Source organism: Limulus polyphemus, unplaced genomic scaffold (assembly GCF_000517525.1).
Source record: "Limulus polyphemus unplaced genomic scaffold, Limulus_polyphemus-2.1.2 Scaffold303, whole genome shotgun sequence".
NCBI classification, from domain to species: Eukaryota; Metazoa; Arthropoda; class Merostomata; order Xiphosura; family Limulidae; genus Limulus; species Limulus polyphemus.
In genome coordinates this window covers 325,364-338,982 of record NW_013665913.1, presented here as the reverse complement: position 1 = coordinate 338,982, position 13,619 = coordinate 325,364, and the positions used below count along the sequence as shown (strand labels likewise).

The window sequence follows — 13,619 nt, the reverse complement described above, 5'->3', positions numbered from 1 at the left end:
ACATTAATTATATCAAATGTTCAGTAGAATTGGGTAAGAATCTTTATTAAAACAGATTTATCTTCAATCCCTTAAACTTGTTTTGGTCATTTTAGTATTTTGTGTTTTAATTAATATCATAAACGGATGTTTATTATAAATTAAAACAAAACATTTATTTGTCCAAATTTTGTCTAATTTTACTTTTGAATGTTTTGATAAAACCTGTATTTTTCTTTATAAATGACTTGAAACAAATATTTGTCACAGCTTTGAACAATTCTGCATAAATTATGCCAATGAAAACCTGCAACAGTTTTTTGTTCGTCACATATTTAAACTGGAGCAAGAAGAATACAACCTGGAGGCTATTAACTGGCAGCATATTGAGTTTGTGGATAATCAGGAAGCACTGGATCTGATTGCAATTAAACCCATGAATATCATGGCACTAATTGATGAAGAAAGCAAATTTCCTAAGGTTGTTATGAAAAAATTTTCATCTTGCACTATAATTTATTTTTATATCCAAGAACGAATGTTAGTTGTTTGATTCAATGTTTGTCATTTTATATTTACTTAATTACTAATATACAAAACTACTAATGAGATATAATTTTACATACTTATGGAAAGCTAAAATTGAAGTTAATTTATGTAATTTTATCTTTAACAAATTAATTTCAAATATGCAGACCACAAGCAAACAGGTAGCTTAGAAAAAAATAAATAGAAATCAAATAATCTGATCAAGAGATTTTTTATAATTTCACATATGAGGAACTACCATTTATACAAGAATGCCCAGCCACAAGGACATGTTTTCAAAAGAACAAAAACATAAATAAACTAGAAAAATAACATTAGAATGAAAAGAACCATAATATGTCAATCAAATGAAAATAATTGACAAAAAAGTATTACAAACCTGAAGATAAAATGTTTTTTTACTCAAAAATGTAATGTTTTATAGTTAAAGCTTTTGCTTTATCAGTTTTTTTAGTTTGTTTTTCTACTTGCATATTTGTTCTCCTCATTTGACTTACTCCAAATTAAAGTTGTATAACTGTTACCTTGACAAAATTAATTGTAAGAGGATGATTTATAAGGATAAAATTAATCATGTACATGTATTTAGATATTGTATGTGAGAGCAGATTGGTCAACAAATTATAAATTTAGAACTTCAGTTTACTCATAAATGTGTCTAAATCTGTTATAGGGAACGGACCAGACTTTACTAAATAAGCTTCACAAGACTCATGGTAATAACAAGAATTATCTAAAACCAAAGTCAGATATTAATACATCTTTTGGGCTCAACCATTTTGCTGGTGTTGTTTTCTATGATACTCAAGGTGAGTTGCTGAAGATAGCAAATGATTTATGTTTGTTGTTGTTGTTTATTAAGTACAAATGCAAAATTATCTTTATGATCAAGCTACTTTAAATGTTGATGTTAATTTTATAGTAGTAAGCTTATATGCATCTAAGTTATGAATTTTTGTTCAAAAGATTATTAGATTGAAATGAAAGGCAAGTATATTGAATGAAGGTATATTTTCCACTACTTTATTACTTTATTTAAATATACTTAGTTGGTAAGTCCCCATTTTTTTTGTTTTGAAGACCATCTGAGCTTAATTTTACATGTCTGTTGGATAAGACAGTTTAGAATATAGGAATACATCACATTTTAAAAATCATAGATGTTTAGTTGAATAAACAAAGTAGAAATAGCTTGTTAAATTTTAACTAGTATACACAGTTTAATATTATTATAGATAATGAAGAGTACGTGGTAAATGAAGAACTGTCTAATGAGTTGTAAAAAATATTTTGTTGAAGTTGGATAATGCTGTTATTTATTGCTTAATATATTTATATATATATATCTTTATCTTTAAGGTTTTCTTGAGAAGAATAGGGACACTTTTAATGCAGATCTGATGCAGCTAATTCAAGTAGCCAATAATAAGTTCCTTCAAAATCTTTTTATACAGGATATTGGAATGGTAAGTAATATGTTAATTCTCCAAATATAAAGTAATAGTAACTCTTTTTCCAGCACAGGCTCGGTTCCTAGGACCGACCTCCTAACCATTTTGTGCTTGTTATAGTATTCGTGCTATAACTTCTAAATGAATAAGCATATATTCACGAATTTTGGAAGATTATCAATAAATATTACAAGACTTTTGTCTGCAAAATATCAATTTTTTTATATTAAGACTTAAGATTTTTAAGTAATGTTTTTCTCATACCTTTTTTCTTTCGCATGTTGCCTATCCAACATGCAAAGTAATTTTCATTTTAAGATTAAAATACTTTTATGCAGTAGAAAATTTTCAAATTTTACATGCAAAATCTTTATAACCTCCAGATAATTATTAAATGTTTTTTAAGAAAAAAACTTTATATTTTATCTGTTATTTTCACTATCGAATCTCTTTTAACCACCACAAAAAATTTGGAAGTAAATATAAATTATGCTTTTTTTGTTTAGTCTAAATAGCTTAAATGTCATAACATTATGCATTTATTATTTTTATTATATTGACCTTTCAACCATGTCTGGCTAACATTACAGAAGTTACAGTGATGCGATGGATGTGCACTCATGTTACTGGTCCAAGAGTATAAAACTGGCCTTTAAAAAGTGACCTGTGTTGGCTGTGTTTTAGTGGACTAATATTTTGTAAAGTACAGTCACATTTCAGTTATAATACATTATATATGTATATACATTATTACTATTTAGAAATACGTTCTTAAACATATTTTTCTTAAAACATAGAAGAGTAAATAAAGAAATATTGCAAAAATTATCTCTTTGTATTCATTTGCTGCTTGCTGTAGGTTGCTAAGCCTTATAAAATTTCGCATGTGGAGGATATGAAATGAAATAATTTTTTTAGGTTTTATATATACATTTGATATAATCCAAAAATCATAAATTACTATATCAATACCATAGAATTCCATAGCTTAGTAATTAAGTTGTATTTGGGTCTAAAAAAATATTAAATTTTGAGCAGACTAAAGATTCAACTTAACATCTTGAAGTCTTGTATCGAAAGAACGAGTTGATGTCATAATACTTCAAAATGGTTGAGAAAGCCACTTGGGGGACATTCTGAGCTTTCAATTGATTGTTCGCATATCATAGACAGAAGTAAGTGTGTATAAGGAAGTGTTTCCAAAAATGAAAAAAGGTGGGCAGGGCCACTGTGTGTGATTCAGTATATGAGCAATATTTCAGCAAATATTTCATATTCTAGCTTGTCCATATTGGTAATTTGAGTTCCTAATTTGTAAGAAACTATAGACTTTGTATTTGGACATCACAAACATCTAATTTGAACCAGTGCTGCATTCACCATACTTCATGACACACCAAAAATCGATGTTTAGGTGTTTTTTTTTAATATTTACTTTTAAATTAAGAAATTGAGTAATGTATAGTACTAAAATTTGAATTATAATCTACAATTTGATACCAAACTTACTGACATAAATTCATAAAATAGTGGTTCAATAAAATTTTGAATGCTAGTCAACAAATGCGATGACCCGTGTGGAGAGGGTTAATTAACCCTTTCGAGACGATTCACATGTGAAAGGACATGTTACCTCATTTTGTTGACTCGCATACAAGATCGTTAAAATCTACCAAACCCGTACAAAGATTAATTACTGAAAATAACAGATAAAATGTAGAGTTTTTTCTTAAGAAACGTTTGATAACTATCCGGACATTATAAGATAGGAAAGATGTGAAAAGAAAAAAAAAAGCATAAGAGAAACATTGATTTACAAACCTTAAGACTTAATAAAAAAAATTAGATATTTTGCATATGAAAGCATCGTAATGTTTACTGATAATCTGCCAACTTTCGTTAACGTTCACTTACTAATTTAAAAGTTATAGCATGAGAACTATAACAAGAACAAAATGGTTACGAGGTCGTTATATTTACCAACCCAGTATTGAAAGAGTTAATATACGACTCAAAGAGACAGTTTAACGTGTGAAATGTTGAGTCCACTAAATTATTTGTATTTATTACATAAGTAATGATTTTGTAATTAAAATTGTAGGGTAAAAGTAATGCAACCAAAGTGGTGTGTAATATTCTGTAAGTCATCACTCAGGATTTATGTTTTAGATATACTATATATTTAAAACTGTGAATGTATCAACTGATGCTAGAAAAGACTGTTCAAAACCATGAAGTTTCAATCATGAGAGTAGAATGTTTATAATCTTTAGGCACAGACTTCAAGCCTTCCACAAATTTTAGTGCATAGAGAAGTACAGCATGCAAATAACCTTGTAAAATGAACAACCATTTATTGTAAAATAAAATTATGTACATAAATGCATGACATCTGCCGAATCCCCAAATATTCAGAACACAGTCCTTCAAACTTCAGAATTTATTCACTGCTAATTTCTGGGGGTGGAAGGTATACTTCTTGCTTCATATTAAGTATTAAAAAAAATCTATATTTTAACTTAATGTTTGAAATATGTATATATTCCACACATACATTGATAGATAAAACAGTGATTATATAGAGATCTGGTTAACCATACTGCGTATGAATGCTGGAGCTATGTAAACTGAATGTGTTGTTTAAAACGGTTTCTGTGCTGAAGAGCAGTGGTAGTACCAACATAGATGATGTCTTTGTACTATAAAATTAGTGTGTTTTATACAATTTATATTATTATATAATAACTTTAAACCCAGTTTTAAAAGGGGTGGGGAGATGAGAAGATAAAGCTTTATTTTTTTTTTTTTTTTTCACCAAGGAGCAATTGTATATTAACAGTTGTGATGTGTTATTTAAAATTACAGATGATCATCCCAATTTAGCAATGCCTATCATTTATTCAAAATTGGAATGCTTTCTTTTTTTATTTTATTTTTGAGGGAACTTTTCTATCTCTAAATTGTTTGGTGCACATTGTGAACAATGTTTATGGTTAAATATTGATAATTTGTTTCATTGTTTGTTATGTTTTTTCAGTCATCACTGATGAGTTTTAAAAATATTCCATTTTTACTTAATTTCTTTAAACAGGGAACTGATACCAGGAAAAAAGCACCAACACTGAGTGCACAATTTAAGAAGTCACTTGACTCTTTGATGCGAACACTTGGACAGTGCCATCCTTTTTTTATCAGGTGTATAAAACCCAATGAATTGAAAAAACCAATAGTAAGAATTTTTTCTTTCATTCACCTGTAACAAATTATTATTTTATCATACTTACATGTTCTGACTTGTTTTGTAAAATCAGTTTCTAGTTAAATTTTCAACAAACTTATCTTCTTCATGTCTGTCACAGCAAAATGAATACTAGCAGGTTTGAATATCATCAATATGATTTTTAATTTCATTAAAAATACAGTTAAATATTGGGATGTTGAACATTGATATTTCAAAAGCATATCTGATGTCAAAATTGGAGTTCAATTTTATTTATTTCCTTTAATATTTAATAGTTTATACGCTACACTTGGTATCAACAAAAACAAATGTCAAGGTACGAAATTGCCTTTCGCATTCTTCTTATATCTTGTATAAATACTCATAGTTGCATTTCATCTTACTAATTTTTGGACTGTAACTTAAATTTATGATTAATTTACTAATATAAATGTAATGTGTTGGGATTCAGAAGCTAGGTTTGCTAACAAATAGTGCAGGAATTTGAGCCTTTCTTTTATATTGTAACGTATCCCATTTTGATTTTCAAATCTTTAATATATCAAACTTATGAAAAAGTTTTATTTTACAGATGTTTGACAGGGAGCTGTGCTGTAAGCAGCTGAGATATTCTGGCATGATGGAAACCATCAGGATAAGAAGGGCTGGCTACCCAATTCGACATACATTCAAAGAGTTTGTAGACAGGTACAGGTTTCTTATACCTGGAGTAGGACCAGCACATAAAATAGATTGTAAAGCTGCAGCAATTCGTATTTGTTCAATTGTTCTTGGAAACTCTGACTTTCAGTTGGGCCGTACAAAAGTTTTCTTGAAGGTGCGTTTAGTCATTTGTATTTGTTTAGTTGCAAAATTGTATAATATTTAAATTAGATGTTTTAAAAATAATTTGATCTTTCTGTAATGTTTAAATAATACTCCTTATGTTTATCTTTGAATATGATAATTTTACTTCTGTATTGTTATTTTTTGAAGAAAAGAATTGCAGTGGAAAGTTTATGGTAGTTCTTAAATATTATGTGACCTCATTAATAAGAAAAGAGAAAATTTTTTTTTAATTATTTTGAACACTAAGTTCTATGACTTGTGATTTTCTTGACTTTCAATGAAAAAATATTTACCACATAAAGTTATACTGAAATAGAAGAAAAAGTACACAATTTTCAGTTTATCTTTAGACTTTAAATGTGTGTTTTTCTTCTTTAAACCTAAAGAAAAATGATACTGTTATTTCAGGATGCCCATGACCTTTTCCTAGAGCAAGAGAGAGACCGAGTCCTTACGAGGAAGATCTTGATTTTACAAAAAGCTATTAGGGGCTGGTATTATCGTCGACGGTTTGTGCGTATGAGACAAAGTGCTTTCATTATTCAACATTTCTGGAGAGGTCACGCTGAACGTCGCCGTTTTGTTGCAGTATGTAAACGTTTTTTAGATAGCAGTAATTTAGCTATTAAACTAATGGAAATATAGAGTTGATCAAAGCAGTGTTATTTTTAATTTCATGTATTAAAAAAGTATATATATATACACACATATGAAGAACAAAACTTATTATATAAGGATTTATTTATATCAAAAAAATCACTTATTTGAAATATAATTTCATAGGAATTTTTTTGTATTTTATTATTATTAAATATATTTATTAATTATGTACAAATTCAATAACTTTAATGCGGTATTAGTATCTGTCACATGATTTGATTTTTGTGCTGTATTATTATAACTTTTAATGATAACTGATGACAAATATTGTACATACTCCATGCTAAATAAATAAATAAAATATTTAAGTGAAAGTACTTGAATTTTAACACAGTCTTCTGACTTTTGATCCAAACGATGTAGAGGACATTTTAAAACCTCAGTCAAGCTGTGTTTATTATTTCAAAATAGTCAATTTTCTAATTCTCTTGTTTATACTTACCATTAGATGATGATAGGGTATCAGAGATTGCAGGCCTTAATTAGATCTCGCATCCTCTCTCATCGCTTTAAACACCTCCGAGGTCACATTGTTTCTCTGCAAGTAAGTAAAGTTTTTTTAATGTTCATACTCCTATGATACTTTGAGATGTTATAAAGTAACTTGCTAACAATGAATTATGGGTTAACCCTTTTGCTCAGAAGGGCACATGCCTCACATGCAACAGGTCATAGATTCAACCTAACATGATAAGAGGCAAACAAAATGTAGTATCACATTAGTATTTCACCCAAGTGATTGGCCATGTATGGGTGAAGAAAAACTATAATACTTTGAGTTGTTCAAAGATGATGCATTACTAAAACTAGCTACAAGGTCTCAGATACCACACTGAGCTGAAGAAATAAAAAAAATTAGATTCCCACTCTCCTAAAAACAGACTTAGTAAGTTTATTGATTTTGTTCATGCTTATGTGTAAATGAGTAAATTTATTTCATATTCATTCAGTTCCTTTAAATACAAATTTCAATGCAAAAAATATACACAAGTTTTGAACCTTTCATTATGATTATTGTAAAATAAATTTTAGATTATCTTTACAGCTATAATCCATGTTTTGGTTAGTTCATTACTTCCTAAAGACTTCAAAACGTTGTCTTTGGAAACAAAATTTTCTAGTAAGATGCAGTTAAATGTAAATCATTATAGCCCCCCCCAGTGGCACAGTGGTATGTCTGCGGACTTGCAATGCTAGAAACCGGGTTTTGATACCAGTGGTGGACAGAACTCGGATAGCCCATTGTGTAGCTTTGTGCTTAACTTCAAACAAACAAACAAAATCATTATATTACATAGATCTTCATAATGAATGACATCTGTGTTTGGAATAAAACATATCCACCTTGTTTGTAGGGTAATTCAAATCCCAAAATTTATTTATCTGTGCCTTTTGTACTAATTTTCAGAGCTTACTTTACTTGAAAGAAAGTTCAGTCATCACCAGTAATTGTATTATAACATTTAAAAAAATGTTGTCAAATGAAAAAAAATGTATACTTGTTATTGTAATCGTGCTTTTGTTGTGTATTAAAGCAAATAAATTAGCTGACATTTTCTTTTATAAATAGCCTCAGTGGATCAGTGATAAGCTTGAGGATTTATAATTCAAAAAATCAGTGTTTTAATATTCATGGCAAGCACAGCACAGCTAGCCCATTGTATAGCTTTGTGTTTAAACAAAGAAAGAAAATATCATAAGTAAAAGAACTGTGTGATTAATAATGATATATATACATACACATACACACAGTTTTGAATTGTCAAGTATCACAACTCAACAATAAAAACTGTCACATGTTCAGAGTAACAGTTATGAACTGTAATCTTATTATTAGGCCCGTTGTCGAGGCTTTGTCATTCGAAGAGAGTTCCAACACAAAAGGAGGGCTGTGATCAAGATTCAAGCTTTTGTTCGTCGAGTTATAGCCCAGAGGAGATATCGTAAAATGAAGATACAGGTAAGTATATTAGTTGACAAGCTATTGCACCTGCTAATGTGGTATACTTTTTTCTATTTTTTGTTCTTATAAAATTGTTTGGTCAGTTCATACAAGATAATATAACATTTTATAAATGAACTTCAAATATGTTTTTATAATTTTTTAATCCATTGGTTGTCAGTTCACTTTTGCATAGTTTAGTTTGTTGCTAGTAACAACACTGGCAGCAAATCTAATGCCTTTTGCAACATTGGTATTACCTAACCACATTTTCCATGACAGATGCACCGAATTGAAAATTACGATATTTCTTTTTACATTTCTACAGTTTCCTTCATTTAATTAAATATAGATCTTGTACATCCTAAAGTTGGTCTGAGCCAGATTTTCTTGTACATTTAATCTACTATTTCCAAACCATGAATAAAAAATTTAGTTTAAAAAAATAAGTTGAATAGAAATGGGTGTTAAGTGTTGATAAAATTCCAAGCTGTTCTGAATCAACATTTGGCAAGAACAATTTAATCTTTCCTATGCAGTTTGAAACCAACACAAACATTTCCAAAGAAACACAGTTTTAAAGTTATGACTTAAGCTGTCAACACACCATATCAGCTCCAGCAGTAAAATGTTGAAGTTTCAGTTAAAATATAAATTTGATGCTAGATTTTTACTGTTAACTAAGTTACAAATACATCTAAATTACCCCTTACATCAGTAAAAGTTAACACTGTCATTAGTCCTAATTAGCAACACTTGACTTTAAATGCTGCTATAAAGCATATCCTTGAAAATTTTACTACCTAAATATTACTTTTTGACTTAAATGACAATCTAACAGTGACAAGTAGCCTGCTTCTGTATCATACCTTATGGTTTGGTTAAAAATGTGGGATGAATTTGTAAAATATAAAAGTTTGATTACACCAAAACTGAAAACATTTCAGGGGAGAACTCTGAATAAAGGAGAAATACAAATTTAGCTTTCAAAATTATTTTGTTTCTCTGAGAAATCTGTAAGTAGTTACTCAAATTCCTTACTAGTCATACAGACATATTCATATTTCATTAATAAGACAAAACTAATATCATGCAGTTCTTTACAACTTTTCACAATAACCTGTGACTAAATTTCACAAATACAATAAAAACCTTAAATTATTGCTTTTCCAGCAACTGATCTTTTCATTCTCACTCTTGTACATTGAAGATGAAAGTAGGATGTTTTGCTATGGATCAAACGTATCTCAGTTTATTTCCTTTCTTTGTCATATAACCCATCAACTTTCTGGATTAAGAAAAATTAAAATTTTCCCATATATATGTATATGAGTTTCTACCAAAAAATAAAAGTCTTAATATTAGTGAACTTTAAATTAGTTAGGTATGTTTGATGTTAAAAAACACAGAAAAATTTTTTGAACTACACATTGGAGAAATATTCCTCTATAATAATACAAGAGAAAAATATAGTATAATTACATAAGTTTTCTAGACATAACTATAGAATATTTGTACGTTTGACTCTACTAGTTTTATCTTTCATTTCCACAAGCTATAAAAATTTACAAATACTAATGAATGCAACTTTTAAATTTCTTTCTATCTCTTATATTCAGTACTTAACTGTTGGTTTAAAGTTTACAACTACAGTTTCGTCTCTCTTTCTGAATGTCAAATTTAACCCCATTTTGTTTACCTTTCCCATTCTGTGTATGTTTATGCGTAAAGTTGCATTTAAAATGACCCCCCCATATTTCTATTCACAAATTTATCCACTAAGCTGGAGATCTTCAAGCCACCACCATATTTAGTTTTATTTTTTGTTAGGTAGATATATTTTAATAAAAACAACATGAAAAGTAATTGAAAAAATTGTTTTTCAAATGGTAAGAAACAATTTGCTTACAACTTTACATAGAAATTAGGGTACTTGCAGAGAGCATATTTCTGGTATCAATACGTTAACTAAGTAATGTCAGATGAAGAAAATGATAAGAAAAGTTAACTCGCAAGGAGTATGACAATTTATCTAACACTTACTAGCTTGTTATGTTATCACAGATCCCCCACATAGCCCCCCAGTGGCACAGCAGTAAGTCTAAGGGCTTATAATGCTACAAACCATATTTCGATACCTGTAGTGGGCATAGCACAGTTAGCCCATTGTATAGCTTTATGCTTAACTACTAACATTCAAATCCCTCATATATTTGGGTAATCATCACTTTTCTGAAATTTAAGAGTATTTTTCAATATTTTGAAGGGTAAGTGATTTCCTGATGAAAGATCAATGCATCTTTTTTTAGCATAAAAAATCCCATTATCACTTGAGCTGGATTGTTCTGATGTGTCTTAAATAGTATTGTTATATCCAACTTTTTCAGACATCTTGGTTTCCTTTGTGGTTATCAATCACTAATCAGAAGGCACTGTTTTTCAGTAAAGAAATAAAAAAAACATTAGGAACAAGAAGGAACTATGTAACTACAGGAGACGTAATGTTTTATAAAAGTAATATTATGAAACTTTCTGTTGTTTCCTTACAGCATGTTACCAACTTGTATTGTTATAACATCTAAATAAAAATCTGAATTCTACCCTTGTGTGCTTCTTTCAGTTTTGTACTAACAGATTATTGTCTATATAGTTGGTTTTGCCAATGGAAGCATAAATCAAGTTGGCTATGCTCCTGTGTACCCATGCCACTGAAATTGTAGTCATTATGGTCCTGTGTCAGACAAAGAACCTGGAGCTGGTTTTGGAGTGCTATTCAAAAATTTGAAATAAAGTTTAAAAGAAGTTAAATACACTTATTTTTTATTATATAGTTAGTTTACATATAGATGCAGATATGAGAGAGTTAGTTTCTTTGTGTTTTCTGAAATGTAGGAGAGTTATTTTATTTTGGATTTTTGACAAAACATTTGACTGTACAACTGTGTGGACTAGGATTGTTTGAAATTATGGATTCCTAAATCATTGTAGCTAAACATGGAAAATGAAAATAATACCCAAATATAAAGTGTAATAATAGACCAGTGTATACAAATGCCGAAGTATTTTGTAGTTAACAGGCTTACAAAAAAAAAAAGGAATTTTTTTCTTGTACATATTACTAGCATAAATTAGCATAAATCCATTTGAACACAGTTTTATACTAATGAAAAGGTACACCTACCAAAGTTTTACCTATGAATGGTTTTTCTTCACACAGAAGGAAAGAAATGATGGTTTTTATTGAGTTTTCGAACAAAACTTATTAGTGCGTGTAACTGTTATATATAATTTCATAGTATTTATTACAAAGAAATTGTATCCTTACCTTTTTAATGACTTAACGTTTTGTTTCCCTCATTGCAGCACCGACATGTTCTCGAAGCTCTGAGATTAAGGGAACAAGAAGAAGCCATGTTGAAAAAACAAATGAATCCTAAAAAAGCTAGGGAAATAGCAGAACAGAAATACAGGGTATATATTTATTTATTTTTTTTTTGTCTGACAAACTTCTTGATTATTGTTAACATTAACCATTTTGTGTATAAATTGAAAAATTAACCCTTCTTTTTTTTAACCTAACTACATATTTAGGTTCTAAAGAAATGTTAGTAGTGTAATATATAACTTTTGTAAACATAAAGTAATACAATATCTTTGTTGAAATCATTAATAGCTGTTGATGCTAAAAGTCTTTGAACATTTTTCCAGGAACGTCTGCAAGAATTAGAGTTAAGATTGAAGGAAGAAGAGATTGCTGCTAAGAAAAACATTGAACAGAAGAAAGCAACCATAAATGATGCAGTCATACGACAAGATGAACCTCTTGATGATTCAAAACTGGTAAGCTAGTCTTTTGAAAACTGAAATTTTCATTGTATTTTTAAAATATAAATGATTAATGATAACTTTCTAACATACATTATTGAATATAATTATGGTAATGGTGAGAGAAAAAGTGTATAAAAGCCAAAGACTATGAGAAAGCCACACCTTTATCTTGTAAAAAGGGGTACAGTCACATGTTAATAGTGTATTGATTTCTATATAACTAAAGTGCCACAATAGTAAAAGCCTTTAAAAATCCATGCACTCATGCTGTGTCCAGTTGTAGTAATGTGAATCCATTTATGGCTCCAAGGATTGAAATACTGCACAGCATGTGTGTAGAAATCAATGTTTTGGCTGGTCAAGGATACTACATGTGAAAATTTGCAGTGAGACACTATGTTTCAGTAATAGCTTTATGGATATCTCTAAAGAGAGTACCTAAAACTGGCAATCTGTGTAATAGAAGTGGTTGAGGTAGAAATCCAAAACTTTCCAAAGTGATGTCAAGTATCTCGAGGTATGTTCTTTATAATGTAGAAAATGATCAAGCCTAGATCTTAACAGTGATTTTGCTGTAAACACAGACATGAATGTTACTTCAAGAACAGTAAGGTACACATTAACACAAAGTAATTTCAAATGGCTGTGTAGCTGCTCAAAAATCGCTGTTGAGATGAAGTAACTAAACCAAAAAGTTGAAATTGGCATAAGACTACGCAGTGGAATGAGTTCAAATTATTTGGTAGCAATCAGTGATGTTGAAGAGGAGTCTAATGGACAAAATCTACATTGAGGAGTACAATTTTTGGGTTGCACTTCCCAAAATTGATGCCACTCTGTCTACTTTAAAATACTGGCAGATTCTGATTTTTCAAGCCATTTTTGTAGGACCATGACTCATAAGGTGTGGATTCATTCTCCAGCAATACAATGATCCCAAGCAAAAGTGGTAAAATGGTATCTTCATGGTAAAGAGGTTAATAGAAGACTCACAACCATGATTTGGTTTGCATGAGTTCTCAGTATGAATGTTTTTGAGGCTTACAGGCTTTTGTAAAAACTGAGACTGTCAAAAGGAGACCGTACAACATTACGGTCATACATCAATAAATTGTATAGCAGCATAAAAACAGGATCTAAT

General features: G+C 29.5%; 1 protein-coding gene across 1 annotated transcript in view; it reads left to right on the top strand.

The window, feature by feature from the left end:
- Positions 1-13,619, top strand: part of LOC106457206 (myosin-VIIa) — a 135,781-nt gene that overhangs the window by 60,662 nt on the left and 61,500 nt on the right. The window contains exons 12-21 of the mRNA XM_013916600.2: positions 250-460; positions 1,202-1,337; positions 1,888-1,994; positions 5,071-5,208; positions 5,792-6,037; positions 6,457-6,636; positions 7,157-7,252; positions 8,546-8,668; positions 12,014-12,121; positions 12,359-12,490. Of these exons, the coding sequence (XP_013772054.1) occupies positions 250-460; positions 1,202-1,337; positions 1,888-1,994; positions 5,071-5,208; positions 5,792-6,037; positions 6,457-6,636; positions 7,157-7,252; positions 8,546-8,668; positions 12,014-12,121; positions 12,359-12,490 (1,477 nt within the window). The remainder of the gene's footprint in view (positions 1-249; positions 461-1,201; positions 1,338-1,887; positions 1,995-5,070; positions 5,209-5,791; positions 6,038-6,456; positions 6,637-7,156; positions 7,253-8,545; positions 8,669-12,013; positions 12,122-12,358; positions 12,491-13,619) is intronic.